The following is a 15569-nucleotide window of genomic DNA, read 5'->3' as shown; positions in this document are numbered from 1 at the left end:
TCTGGGTCCCTCTGGGGCGATTGACTAACCAGCCAAGTTTTCAAATCAAAAACCATAGACATGAACTTCAATTTAAATTGCCCGCAGAAACGGTCACTTTCCAAAATCCGCATAGAGAAGCTAATCCAAATTCAGGCACGTTCATCTTTAATATCTCTCACTATCCTTATATGGTATGCCTTCCCATGACAAGACACAACCAAATCTTTGTTACTAAGGAGAACGCACTCCACTTTATGTTAAAGTATTCCGCTCCACTTGCAAATTGTTTAATATTTCAAATTGTATTTTCGACCATGCACGGAATTGAAGACATGTTCGAGACTTCATGTTGCTTTCTTGTGATCCTTATCCATGTTATTTCACATTCCTTGACACCGCCCGTTTTCCGAAATTAGAATGAATTGATTCCATCCAGAATCGCACATGAGATCGGTTTTCTTAAACTACACTTTGCTTATGTACAGGATTAATGAATCTCTTTTAAATCAGATGTGATATCTCTCTACCTAATAACTTTGTTTGAACTTTCAAACACTTTTTTTTTTTTTCCATCTCGGTAAGAGAGCAGGATATAGAATTCCGGACTTCTCCGATGGAGGCCTTCCAAACCACGAAGAACAGTGCCCTCATAGTAGAAAGATCCGTCCCTCTCGCCGTCCTGCCAGAACAAGAAACTCCCGGGGGTTCCCTTTTCTTAAATAGCCTTGATGAAACGGCCAAAGCGATAATATTGATTGTTTATTCTTGAAGGGAAACGGAATTCCCAAAATAGTGATTCGACACGGAATCGAACCCTAAGAGAAACAACGAAGCGGAAGCAAGCCCAGAAAATCATGAATCACCGATCCTAAGGCACGTTACATAATCAAATGTATCTTATTTCTACAGACTAAACACCAGTGTTGTCTTCAGAGGATAATCCTGTTCTGTTCTTCAGGAGAAAACGGTGTAAAAAGACGTAACTTCAGAGAGAGTGTAATCTCTCTTTTTCAAAATACGTAACTTCTTATCGATAACCGCCTCTTTGATTTTCCCTTATCTATAATAACTTCCTCCATGGGCCCTCAACTCATGTGCCGGGCCTTTGTGCCCAACATGGGTGGACGGCCCAACTTAGGCCCATCAAAAGGAAAAATCCATCAATTCTTACGACAGGGGTGACACAAATGTGGTAGACGTGTTTAATCATGCTTTGGCCAAAGTTCTGGTCTGTTACTATCCGCTTGCAGGGAGATTAGCTAAAACCTCTCGAGGGAAGTTGGTTGTTGATTGCCAAAAGAAGTTAGGAGTCCCATTTGTGGAGGCAATATCTAATCGTGATATCGAAAGTCTGGGTGATACGAGAGTTTTGTATTCTGATGTTCTAGGTAAGCTTATCTACAAGGATCCTACGGAAGATATACCTGAAGTTGCCCCCCTTCTAACTGCACAGGTAAGGAACAAATTTTTTTTTTTTCCTGGTAATGCTTGAGAGTGCTCTTCTAATCTATTCATTTCATTTCAGATTCCTATGTAAAGATCATAAATACTCCTTTTTGCCTTTTTATTTGTTTTTCTCGATTAAACATGATTGTCTATTTGTTTTGGTAGAACGAATTCGCGTTTAACTAGTTGGGTTCCTGATTCGTTAACTTTGCTTAAGATTTAGAAGATGATAATTTTCGTTTGGTAAGAAGTTATTTACTTTTTTTTTTTATATGACTAGTAATTCATATGAAAAAACTCGATAGTGATTAGCAACTTCCTATATTGTTAATTAATATTTTCTGCTTATAATAAAGCAGAAGTTTCAACTTATTTTTGCAAGACGTAATTCTAACTTTTCATCTAGTATAATAATTATCTACCTGCAGGTCGCCAGTTTTTTCTCTATATAATTGATTGAGAACTTTATTTGTTTTTTATTTTTGGCAAAGGTCAGTATATTTGTAATCATTTAGTTATTTCACCAGTAAACTAGTATCTCCATGACAAACAATATTATAAAGCAGCCTCTTCATGGTCCAAAAAAAATGGAAAATTGGCACTTTATCATTAGTATCTCTCTCAATGACATAATAAATTTTCAAATTCAATGCCAACTTATAAGTATCCATTTAGATAGTAACTTGCCGATAAAAGAAGGAAAATAGAGATAGCTACCTTTCCAGGAGAAGAAACACTAGGAATGCTAAAAATTATGTGCAATGCTTACTTTAATGCCAAAAGCTTTTTCTAAATCACTTAAGTGCTACATTTTAACAAAAACGATCACTTAAGTATCAACTCCGATTTGGGTTACTGAAAATTCTATGTGACCATATTTTATCAATACCTCAGTCCTATGTGGCCCGCTAGAGTGCCAAATTAGCACATAACCCCCGAACAAAGTTGTATCAACAAGTTAACGAGTGATTATTTGGGTGCCAAAATTTGTAAATATGGATCATTTGAGTGCCAATTATAGTTAAAAGTGATTACTTACATATTGATTATTATTAAAAAATGACCACTTTAATGCTAGTTGTTGTTAAATTTGATCACTTTAATGCCAATCTCAATTAAAAAAAGATTATTGTGGGACATTGTTTTGGATGTCCAAGAGGACAATTTAAAAAAAAAATATTTCAAATCATACTAAAATTTAAATTGTAAATGTCACATAATTAATATGGATGAAATTTATTGCTGAAGGCACTTAAGCGCTCTTTTTCTCCTATTTGGCATTTAAGTGCGTCGACAAAAACTTTCAATGCTTAAATGAATGCTGTACATAACTTTTGCACTTTGAGTGTCCTCTTCCATTATTATTCCTGATGGGCTGTGACTCGTCCTGGTAGGGTCTCATGAGGAATGATTCTTCAGTCCACCAGTGATAGGTGATTTGGTACTGTTGGATAAAGATGTGGCCCCCGCTTACATGACGAGGTTAGCAATCGAGAATCATCAAATTTGTGGTGTATCGAGTCTAGGCAAATCTTTCTCTTTATCGAAGGCAAAAAGTCAAGATATTATGGCATGTATCAAGTACATTCATCCCGATTCCATTTGCTGTGCATAAACTCAATCCACGCAAGAATGTTTTCACATGTTGACATGTTCTACATTCTCTGTTGAAACATTATTAACTTTGAAGACAACTTACAGGTGACTAAATTTAGATGTGGAGGTTTCACTATTGGGATCGCAATTGACCATTGCATGGTAGATGGAGGGTCAACAATGGATTTTATGAACACATGGGCTAAAATAGCAAGAGGCAAGCCATTGTCCCTCGTCCCTTCTCATGACAGAATTATACTAAAAGCAAGAGTGCCTCCTCAAATCAATGGTGTTTACAAGGACCTTGTTCACGTAAGTGATGTATCAAACATGACAGCATTATAAGCAATAACTCGTATATAAATCTTTCCACTTTGATGCTAAGAAGCTGGCGACCATCAAAAGAATGGCAACAAAAGACAGAGGTAAATTTCTGTCTTGTGATAATTGACAAGTGGCAATTCATAGGCATCTTTGTATAATTTATGCGTCAACTGATAGTTCCAAATGAACTCCAGACACGCTCAAAACTAAATCAAAACAAATTTCCAATCGAGTTAAATGTACTGAAATTTTTAAATAATGAGTGTAAATAAAAGGATAAGTTCATAATATCATTTCTTTTCTCTAAATGTAGTTTTCATTAAGCAATATGTGTATAATACCGTGGCCTTCTTAAATCATCATAAATATCACTAGTATGTACATCCTTACAGTTATATGGTCACTAAAAATGGAATCTATCTATTTTGAACAACAGGTAATGAGTAGCTACACTAAATTCGCAATAGATAGGATTTTTAATATTCATAAGAGAATTTTTTTCGAATAATAACTTTTTAAATTAATAAAATTAAAATAATATTTTAATATAAATAATATTAGAATTCTAATATAATCCAAAATAACAACAAATTCATTTTAATTTATTCATATTTTTATTTATGTATTTGAGTGTCTTGGTATTTTATAATATAAATTGGATATATAAATATATATTTAGTAGTTATATCTATTACATATGTTAGTATTTAGGTATATTAGTATAATTTACTAGTTAATGACATATTATTAAAGAACGATGGAAGAGGGGAATTTTTTTTTTTTAAAAAGAGGGAAAAATAATAAAGTATAAGAAAAAATGAAGTAGGTAAGAGCGTTGTAAAAGATTTTTATCATCTCTATTTATGCAATTTTTAAATTCATTTATATTGATATGTCGTTTGATCCTGGGACCTGTGGGTTATGGGCCCACCACGTTTCCGCCGCGCCACTCTGATTTTGTTGAAACTCCTTCAAGAAGATTTTTTATTTATTGGAAAATGCTGCTCTTCCCTCCCTAAACCTTTTGCTGTATGGGGGGATTATTTATATTTGATGACAACGCTCCGGAAGGACTGTAAACCAATGTGTTAGAGTCAATGGAGTATTGTGAAGGCAATTCCCAATGGAAAAGAAGACCGATGGTAATGTTAAGACGATCACCAACGCTCACATCTCTATACACATTTTGAACTAGGTCATCGACTGATCCTTGGACTTTGGTGACGAACAATTGGAGCTTTGTCATTCGATGCTCCAGATCCCCCATTGAATCCCTCAAACTCGAACCACCACGGTTCTTCTTTCCCTTGGTAGCACCCTTCTTGGCGTTCCTCCACGATCATCATGATTGCCTCCTTATTACTTATGTTCCTCTCAAGAAAACGAAATTATTCTTGAATCTTCCAGCAAACCAAGCAAAAAGAGTGCCCCGCATCGGCGAGTGCCGTGCACGCACTTGCCTCTGCACGGTGTGTTAGGTGCGCACGCGCACCATGTGCTTCTTATGCAATCCCTTCCTTTTTTTTTTTTAATTTATATGTTCCAAACCATAAGAGTGATTTTAACCACATATTAAGATTTCCCTTTAAGTTTTCTTTTTTAATTTATATGTTCCAAACCATAAGAGTGATTTTAACCACATATTAAGATTTCCCTTTAAGTTTTTTTTTTTTAATTTATATGTTCCAAACCATAAGAGTGATTTTAACCACATATTAAGATTTCCCTTTAAGTTTCATTTCATGTCGATTTAAATTTTGATAATAGAGAGTTAAAAAAGTACTCTTGGCCAAATTAACTACTTGTATCTTGCAGGTGATTTTATCAGCACCCTCCAATCAATACTGGCTTTCTGTCAGAACCAAAAGTTTAGGATAGAGTAGATGGTGATTTATAAGTTGTTTATTTGATCAGTGCATTATTTTTAGTATATCTATTTCCAAAAGGAAAACTTTTTTTCCTTTGAAAATGCTATTATAATATAACAGCTAACAAAGATGATATGTTATCCTTCCTAATACTTTTATGGTTCCGAACTCTCCTTAAATTTGACTTCAATAGGACAATTTTGTTAACTTGATTGTGATGTTCGTTCTCTTCTCATGGTTGTCATGGGTAGGTTCCATGAGCCAGACAAACTAGACAAGTCAAGATTTTGCTTCTACCGATCCTTGATTGGTGAGTTACATAAAGTTTCTCACGTGTAACTCTAAAAAATATGACCAGGAAACAAAAACGAAAAAAGAAAAAGAAAAAGGAAAAGAAGATAACCAGAATCGGCCCATCCCCCTCTATCTCTTTTCCTCTCTCTACTGGTTCAACCATGGCCGCTGTACCACCGTTTTGCTCCACCCTGCTATTGTGTCCGTGCAATCTCCAGCGCCCGGCCTTGCGGCGCCCACCGAAGTCCCCATTAGGGGCACCCATCCAACACAAGCTCAATGTCGACCACTCAACCGAAGCTGGACCACTCCAAAACAGGGGAGGAGAAAGAGGCGAGCTTGACAATGGTAAGGTAAGGTGTTGGTACCTAAATTTTGATGAATTATTTAGTTATTCATTATATAGAAATTTAAGAGTTGGCACTAGCCCCTAAACAAAAATTTTGTTAAATTTTAATTGCATGTTAGGAGCACGTAATAGTAATAGGCGAGCATGAATTTCATTATAATCTTAATTGAATTTACAAGATCGAGCCCATTTAATTCAATTTTGATGAAAGGCCCTGGAAAGAAAAAAAATGAGCGTACGTTAAGAGAGAGAGATATATATATCCCGAGTTGAGTTGTTGTTATAACCGGAGCTTAGGGGGAGAATTTGCTAAGATTTTATCTCACTGGTGTTGATTCGTTTAGTCATTTATCGCATTAAAAAATTAGGGATTAATTTTAACCCATACAAAATTAATTAATTAATCGTATAGCATATAGTTTTAGGTGCATTTATTTTTAATTTGCATTTATATTGGGCCGGTGACAGATGGGTTCGAATTGATGGTTCGAAACTTTAATTTGATGAGTTGAACCAAGCCCACGAAGCGAAACAAATTGGCGAAGCCCCCTTTTTTTTTTATATGATTGGAAATTATCTCGTGAAAATAGAAACTTGAAAATTTTCAGAATATGAGGGAATTTTTTTGGATAGAGCAAGTGTGAACAAATATTGCGTTCGGAAAAGTAAATATTGCGTTTGGAAAAAGAATCTTCGTGCATATCGATTTGGAAAAATTGAAAAAACCTAATCGGTAGTATAAAAAGGTAAAACTCGTATGGTTTTGGGGGCTTGGCTTTTTCTTTTGAGTCGAAGGAAAAATCAACACAAAAGAGAGAGAAAAGCTTTTCTATTGTTTGGTCGAAGAAGAGAAACACAAAGAAAGGAAAAGCTTGAGGAAAAGTCAAAAGAAAGAGGAAGAAGGAGGGGGAAACGTAAAAGCAGAAAAGGCAGAGGAGGGGGTGATTGGACATTTACTGTTCATTGTCTCCTCCACCTTTGCTGCTCGCGTCTGCAGCCGACCGCCGGCTCCTCCTCACCCGCGCTGCGCTGGTGCCACCATACCGCGCTGCTCCGAGAGCCCGTCGCCCCTACCGCACCTCCACCCAACGCCGGCAGCTGCACCACCAGTCACCGCCACTCCGCCGGTTGTCCACGATCGCCCAGCGTAGATCCAGCGACCCGACGTCCCTGCTCGCCGCACCGACGCAGCCCGGAGCCGAAGCCCACTGCGATTTCGCCCTGCTGCTTCACCGTTCCGCCCCTCGCCGTCGCGACCCGCCTTCGTCTGCCCGTGCCCCAGCAGGTTTCGAGCCGGCTCCTCCTTGCTCTGTTCGTGAGCCGCCCGAGACGCCTGCAGCCCTCTGTTCCCCCGACGACCGCTGCTGCTGCTCCCGCTCCGCTGTCCGCTCAGTCGCACCGATCTGCCGCCAGTCATGACGCCGCCGCCGCTGTCTCTCAGCCCAGCACTGCGCTTGATCCGAGCCTCCCCGAGTGACTGCTCTGTAGCCCCCGCGACGCCAAGCGACTCCCCTGTTTTGCTGCTGCCCCTTCGCTGCTGCCCGAGCCTGCCTTACCTCGCCGGAGCTCTGACAACCGGGACCTCCGACCGACGGTGACCAGCGACACCACAGCTGCTGCCCTTGCACCGTCCTTAGCCGTGCCGAGCCTCCTTCGTGGTCCAACTACCGGATATTTGGAAAAAAAATTCAAATTTAGGTAGAGATTTATTTTATTTTATTAGGTTGATTTATTTTATTAGGTAGGTTTATTTAGTAGATTTATTTTATCTTATTTTAGTTTTGATATTTTGTCTCTTCATTTGAAATATTTCTCAATGCATGGTTGAAATTCCCGATGTACCACCTAACTTTCGCAACCGCACGCGAATTTTTATTTTATTTATATTAGATGAAATAATTATTCACGTGGGAGTAAAATTGATATATTGATCTGGCTTATTTATTGATTTTATTAGTAAAATAATTAAGTTTGGATTTCAATTCGAATGATGGATAACATCTTTGATGACCATGAATGATTTAGTGTTTATCTCTTAATTTTTTTATCCTAAAAATACAAAAAAAAATTGCATTTGCATTCCATATAGATTAGAATTGATGGCATGATAGGTTGGTTAGTTTTTTTAAAATGCATGTTTAGAGGGTATCTATAGTAGATAATATTTCACTTTAGTTAGATTTTTATTTTTAGTGATTTTAATTACGAATTTTCTTAAAAAAATACAAAAAAATCATGCGCATGTCATCTAGAATTAAGTTCATGAAATGCATGTCATTTAGTGATTGTTACTAGGTTCATTTGATTAGAAATTGCATGTCATTAGAATTAGGTCATTTGGTTAATTTAGATTGCACATTTAGTCATTGGACAATTTTCATTTTGAATTTCATGAAAAAGGAAAAAAAGAGAGGAAAACTTAGAGTTAGGACATTCTTTACATGTCATTGCATACTAGGTAGGATAGCATGTTTTATTTTATTTTCTACTTAGCTATAGTTTTAGATAATTTTCTTTAGGATAGATTGCATGCTTATTATTTTAGTTATGTCATATTGCTTGAGTCATATTGCCTTGCCATACCATTTCATGTTAGGTTAGTAACATGCATTGCATATGGATTATATTCTCATTAAATAAGTGAAAACAAAAAAGAAATTGCGTGTTAATTAGAAATCATATCTAGGGCTTTTGATGTGAATTTTGAATTAACCTTGCAGATACTTTCGTTGTTACAAAGTAAGTCCCGTAATTTATTCATTACTTTCTTGGGTGTTAAATTGGTGGTTTGCGTACTCGCATGATCACTTCACATGTTAGGGAAATAGATTTAAAATTAATTCAAATTGCTTGCAAAAACATTTTTTGAAAATAAAAAGAAATGGTACCGAAAGGGCATTAGAAGTCTAGTGTAACCAAGTCCCCGTACCCAAAGTCTCTAGTTTGTAGGAGTAAAATAATTCTCGTTATTTTACTTAAATTTCTAATCGACATACCATAAACTGATTAGTGGTGACTCCTAGATAAAATCTATTTGCATGTTAAAAAATTTTGAACCTAAGTCGCAAATTGGTATGGGCTTGGGGGAGCCTGAGCTAAGTTTAGGCTTAGTAATTTATTAGACAAACCCTAGGTGGTGCAACCGAAAATTTGGTCACGACAGCTTGGCGACTCCGTTGGAGAATTGAGTTAAAACTCTTAGTAGACTTAGGCTATATTTTTCTTTTGCAGTGAGGATCCTAGGTATGTCCTTAACATTTAAGGTGTTAAATGTTATTGCAGATTGGGAGGTATAAGGGGAGTAGTGATTGCTAACATTTATTTTGCAAGGAAGTGTATGAATGTATGGTTTATTTTCATATATGAAGTGTTGTCTCGATATAAATTGTCGTGCATGCTCTGCATTTATACTACACTTTTGCACACACAACTTGTCGTCGGACTGGGCCGCACTAGGATACTTAGGATGGTATTAAGTTGGATACGACTTTGACCGTGATGCTGCGTAGTAGAGGTTGCCCAACTCAATCCCGAAAGTTTCTTTCTTGATGTAAAAAATGTTTACCTCTATCCGCGAGATTGCGCCACATTGGAGTATCATTCTTGACTGAGCCGAAGTTAGGAGGACTTGACTTAGTATGCGAGACCGCAACTAGTCATCCCATCCTGCTAACTTCACTTTGCTGTCTAGAATATAAATCGAGCCTCACATCTCATATGTATGTCTATATGATTGCCATCGATTTTTCTTGGTGAAGTAAGTATTCTATCCCTATACCATACAATTTATTTCGTCGTACTTTTGATCTGTCCATGACAATCTAGGTCAATCATTGATTTAATTCATTTGTCAATTAAAAATGAAATAAGGAAATTGCCATGCAATGAATCATTTGGAAAATAACAAAAAAAAAAACTTAGGATAATTTGTTTTCAACTCATGTCTTTATTGTTCTTATTAGGGAGATTCAAATTTTGGCCTTTCCTAGTTCATGTTTAGGAAACTTCGTCATTGTTAGGGCGTCCCATGTCTTTATTTTTCTAATCCATTTTTAGGAAATTCCTTTCATGTGTGGACCTTTTCGTGACTAAAAAAGAAAAAATAATAGATTGTTGTCATGGACCAGTTCCCTCTTTACACTTCATGCTTACATGTTTTCGTTCATTTGAATAAGGTGATTATGGAGCAATCCCGCTCACCCATTCGAACATGATTGAGAGCTAAAATGATGGATCAAAACGAGGTGCCGAACCATATCGTTGATATTGACAATGACATGAACAAGCGAATTGCACGCCTCCAAAGTCAAGTTAATGAATTGTCTACTACTGTAGCTTATCTCGTCAAGCAAAAGTGCTGTGATAATATAGATACTCTATTTTCAGTGAGAAATTGTGACTCAAGAAGAGAGCCAAGAGGACTTTTGAACCATCTCATTTTCCCAAGATTGTCAAATTTGATGCCACCATGAAGAGACTACCGACATACCTAGAAGGAAGATTATTTGACCTGGAAGGTTTGCATCACAAGACCAAGGAGGAGCATTACTTCCTTGGCCAGATGAGAAAGCATCTGAAAAAGGCACATCGGGTTGCATTACTAGATCAATTGGTTTAATTGTTACTCAACAAGTTTGAGAACACATTTTAAAGAGTTAATGTGGGTCACATCTCAACTCTACTTGAAATATCCATCTTGAAGAGCCAAACAAAGTGTTTTTGCGTTTCCATGCTTGATGGAATTTTCATTCTTGCTCATTAATAAGAAAATGAGGAGCAAGTAAACGAGGACCATCCTTCTCCGGTGGAAGAGGTACATCTCGTCTTTGAACATAATTCATTTTGGGAAATGACACTTTGTTCTTTTCCTTGCAGATGGCAAATTGGGGGCATGACATATTTTGGTAGTGACCCGACTGAGATAAAATCTTGACCCAAGCCAAAATGGATATTCCATTTGCATTGATGTTGCATAGTATCCTATTCATGCATGTTCTCTTGCGCAGGGGCAAAAGTGGATTTTCAGTCTTGATTGATAGGGACAATCCAAGAACACACATTGCTGAAACAATCTCTTTGTGGGGCAATTCCCTGAATGAATTCTTAAAACCATATTTTGAGTATGATAAATTGTCTGTTTTGAAGTCACAAAAGATTTTCAAACTTAAAGCTGTTGGACTCTTTTGAAAAGAGAATTTCCATAGTGATTTTACCTATTTAACTCACCAATTTCATACAAGATGGAAAATTCATTGGAGTAATATTAAATGCTTAAGAATGCTGAATGAGACGTGTCAGGATGATGAAAGGCAAGCGTTATCATATACACAGTCCCCTACTTATACACTTGTGAGATGAGTGTAGAAAGTTCAATATCCAAAAGGTAAAGAGTATTCTCGCAAAAGATACGATCATTGAAATGATGAAGGGCAATTCATATCTCTACCCCAAACACTATATATGATCCATTGATTAGCCCCTTTGAGCCCCATACACTTATGGAGATTCTTTTCAAATTACCCCAGTCAAGAACCACCCAACATCGACGCAAATTGGAGGTAAGATAGCACCATAAGGTGGAGAAAATGGAAAGAAATTTTCTTGTTCTCACTTGCATCAATCTTTAAGTCGTGCTATTACATTGAATTTATGTGGTAATTTAAGTGTCTTAGGATGACGAAGAGCATTTCTTTCTCTATCCTACATAATTATATCCTTTGTATAGCCCACTTGATCTTGCAATTTCATTTCTTTAAACCTAGTTGGTAACCATCCCCCACACTGGGGCAAGGCAAAAGGCAATTGTTCAAATAATATGGTTTGGAGTGCTGATAGAAGACGAAGACCTCCCAAAAAGTCCAAATGTCAAAAGCACCATATGGTCATTCAAAATAGAATCAAGGGGCTTGAAAAAGCAGTGTGCCTAGTAAAAGTAAGGCCAATGCCCATGAAAAGAAGTGATGAAAAATGAATGAGAAGTAGGGCATGAAAAATCAGTATGCTTGGTAAAAGCAAGGCCGATGCCCATAGATGAAAAAAGAGAGTCAAGATAGATGACTATCAATTGCAAAAATTGAATCCCAATGGAGCAGTACTCAAAGAGTCAAGATCAATTGTGCATTTATAATGACGATCCCTGATGAAGAAGAAGACTGGCGACAGTGCTAAGATGATCATCAACTCTCACCATTTACACATATTTTGAGCTTAATGATCCTTTCGTTTCTTAATCCATGAACTTACCCTACGTTACGTCCCTTACAAAATCTCTTCGATTATGGCACTTGAATTAACGTAGGAGTTTATATGTTTATAAGTATCACTCGAAGAAGTGCGAGCAAGATTATTTCTTTCTCATTTTGCAAAGTTCTTGATTTGTAAACCCGGTGATGATTACGAGTTGTTCTTTCAATAGCCTCGACTCAAAGAGTCCATTTGTTAAGCCATTAACCAAGCCCACATTACGGTCCCTCACAAAGATCTCTCGATTGGTAAGGTCGCCGCTTGCAAGAATACTCGGACACCTCGTCGATATGGTGAGATTGAGTGATTCTCGTAAAATAGCATTTTTAAATGAGAGTGAGTGGAAAGTCCTTTCTAACTGAAAATCTCTTATTTAGTATTCTTAAGAAATCCATGTCATTATCTTGAACGACAATTCTATCCTCGTGGAAATTTGGGGTGATGTAAATATGGTAAAGTCATTATGCATAAACCTTGATTGAATGGATGACAACCCCATTGAACTTTGAAATGTGTATTATAGAGTAGCTCAAATTGTCTACAATGAATTCATATCAGTTTTGCTCTAATCGTGTTTGACATGTAATATTTCCTTGAAGACGAGTAATACTTGACGTTCAAGTTGCTCCTCAGAGTCCTTTTTCCATAGCCGGGTGTCCTTTTCATCGACTCAGCGTACTTTTGTAGCCCGGTGTCCCTCTTTATTGACTCAATGTGCTTCCATAGCCCGATGTCCCTTTTAATAGACCTGGCATGCTTTCGTAGCCTAGTGTCCCTTTCATTGACTCGGCATGCTTCCGTAGCCCAATGTCCCTTTTAATAGACTCGGCGTGCTTTTGTAGCCCGGAGTTCTTGATTTGGCATGCTTTCGTAGTCCAGAATCCCTTTCATCGATCCGGCGTGCTTTCGTAGCCTAGATTTTTTTTTTTTTATCAAACCAGCGTGCTTTCGTAGCCCAGATTTCTTTTATCGACCTGGCATGCTTCCATAGCCCAAAGTCCCCCTATCAAATCAGCGAGCATAAGAGGTATTCTCTCTCAAGTGCACTGACACTTGACTCGGTCAAGTTGTCCCCAAAGATTTTTTCTCCAAGATTTAGTCTGATTAAGGCGATCATAGAAAGGTACCGGTCTTGGAAAAAAAAATTCCCCATTTAGGCGACCGTAGAAAAGTATAGGTCCTGGAAAGTGATTTCCTATTTAGGCGACCGTAGAAAAGTGTGGGTCCTGGAAAGTGATTTCCTATTTAGGCGAGTAGAAAAGTGCGGGTCCCGAAAGTGAATCCCGTTTAGGCGACCGTAGAAAGATACGGGTCCTAGATAACATTTATTACTCTAACAGCGACCGTAGAAAGGTACGGGTCATGGAAAATAATTTCGCCATTCAAGCAATCGTAGAAAGGTATGGGTTCTAGGAAAACAGATTTCTTTACAAAATCTTGCTACCATACCGGGGTGATCAGAAAGATACGGGTCCTAGGAAAGCATTCTCCTTACAAAGCCTTGTTACTATTCTAGATGACCGTAGAAAGGTATAGGTCTTGGACATGTAACACCAACTATCTTGAGTTACTCTCTACTCTCCTTGAAAGTAAGTTATTCCAGATATAAGTTCCTTTATCATTTGCATTAGCATTTCTATGCATCATAAAGTTGCATTTTAAAATGAATTTTATTTTCCAACAAAAAATCATTCATTACATGTGCATGGTCAAAATTTAGATCTCAATTTGTCTTTGAAGGCAATCTCTATGAGCTCATCTTCAAAGAGGGGCAGCTGTTAACACCTAAATTTTGGCAATCCATTTAGTTATTTATCGCATTAAAAAAAATCATGGATTAATTTTAACCCTACAAAATTAATTAATTAATTGCATATCATATAGTTTTAGGTGCATTTATTTTTAATTTGAATTTACATGGGCAAAATGAGTATGGGTTCAAATTGATGGTTCAGTAAACTTTAATTTGATGAGTTGGGCTAAGCCACGAAACGAGCAAATTGGTCGAAGCCCCCCTTTTTTTTATGATCAGAAATTATCTCTTGAAAATAGGAATTTGAAATTTTAGGATATGATGGAATTTTTTTGGATAGGGCAAGTGTGAACAAATATTGCGTTCGAAAAGGAAATATTACATTTGGAAAAAAGAATCATCGTGGATATTGATTTGGAAAATTAAAAACCTAATCGGTGACTTATAAACAAGTAAAACTCATAGGGTTTTGGGGCTTGGCTTTTCTTTTGAGTCGAAGGAAAAATCAACACAAAAAGAGAGAGAAAAGCTTTTTATTGTTTAGTCGAAGAAGAGAAACACAAAGAAAGGGAAAAAGCACCACCAGCAAGGGTGGCTCCCGACAAGTCTTCCCCATCATGGGGGGACCCACCGACCTTCTTGGAGGGTGAGGGTTTGACTCGCCGCGGAGATGCTTGGCGTCTTACCTGTTCCACGGGGGTGGTGAGTCCTCCCGTGGGCCCTAGGGTTTACTCTAGCCGCCCGCGCGCAGACGCTTCCTTGGGTCATCAAAAAAAGAAAAGAAAGGAAAAGCTTGAGGAAAAAGTCAAAAACAAAAAAGGAAGAAAGAGGGGGAAACGTAAAAGCAAAAAAAAGGCAGAGGAGGGGGTGATTGACATTTACTGTTCATTATCTCCTCCACCTTTGCTGCTCGCATTTGCAGCCGACCACCGGCTCCTCCTCACTCGCGCTGCGCTGGTGCCACCATACCGCGCCGCCCGAGAGCCCATCGTGCCTACCGCACCTCCACCTAATGCCGGCAACTACACCACAATCATCACACTCCACCGGTCGTCCACGACGCCCGGGCGTAGATCCAAGAACTCGACGTCCCTACTCGCTGCACCGACGCAGCTCGGGCCAAAGCCCACTGCGATTTCGCCTTGCTACTTCACCCGTTCTGCCCTCGCCATCGTGACCCGCCTTCATTGCCTATGCCCCAAAGAGGTTTCGAGCCGACTCCTCCTTGCTCTGTTCGTGAGCCACTCAAGATGCTTGTAGCCCTTTGTTCCCGCAACGTCTTAAGAGGCATTATTGACCCATTCATTTTATCTTTCGATTATATGCAAGCGAAAGCAGAATTAACTCCATCCAATCATTCATAAGCAGGGATAGCATGGAATACATATCAAAACACACTTTCATATATCTACACACACACACATATATATATATTAACATTTACACGCTAACTTTAACACACCAGAAGCTTAACATATACACATCTATGAAGCGGATTTCTTAGATCATCAAAGGGGCCGAGGTTAGCCTCACCACCTCTATACTATGAAGGCGACCTCAAAAGTGGTATCCCCTACGCATTTAAGTTATAATACCACAGCTTAGGCCCGGTGTCCGACTCCGTCTCTAGGCCGATGGAAGGCACCATTAGGTCATTCACATCCATGGGGTCTCAACTAGTGCCCCCCGGGTCCCTTGTTTAGTGGCCAATCAA

At 38.2% G+C, this 15569-nt stretch overlaps 1 protein-coding gene across 1 annotated transcript; it reads left to right on the top strand.

Moving 5' to 3' along the window:
* Window positions 1-595: 595 nt before the first annotated feature.
* On the top strand, window positions 596-7336 carry LOC120293965 (spermidine hydroxycinnamoyl transferase-like). Its single transcript, XM_039313800.1, has 4 exons — window positions 596-686; window positions 1233-1435; window positions 3130-3336; window positions 6857-7336. The coding sequence occupies exons 1-4, from the start codon at window positions 596-598 to the stop codon at window positions 7334-7336; spliced, it is 981 nt and encodes a 326-aa protein (XP_039169734.1).
* Window positions 7337-15569: the final 8233 nt, after the last annotated feature.

The sequence above is a fragment of the Eucalyptus grandis genome, chromosome 5 (genome assembly GCF_016545825.1).
Source record: "Eucalyptus grandis isolate ANBG69807.140 chromosome 5, ASM1654582v1, whole genome shotgun sequence".
Classification (NCBI taxonomy): Eukaryota; Viridiplantae; Streptophyta; class Magnoliopsida; order Myrtales; family Myrtaceae; genus Eucalyptus; species Eucalyptus grandis.
Note: the sequence above shows the minus strand (reverse complement) of the source record. Positions and strands in the feature narration are given on the sequence as shown.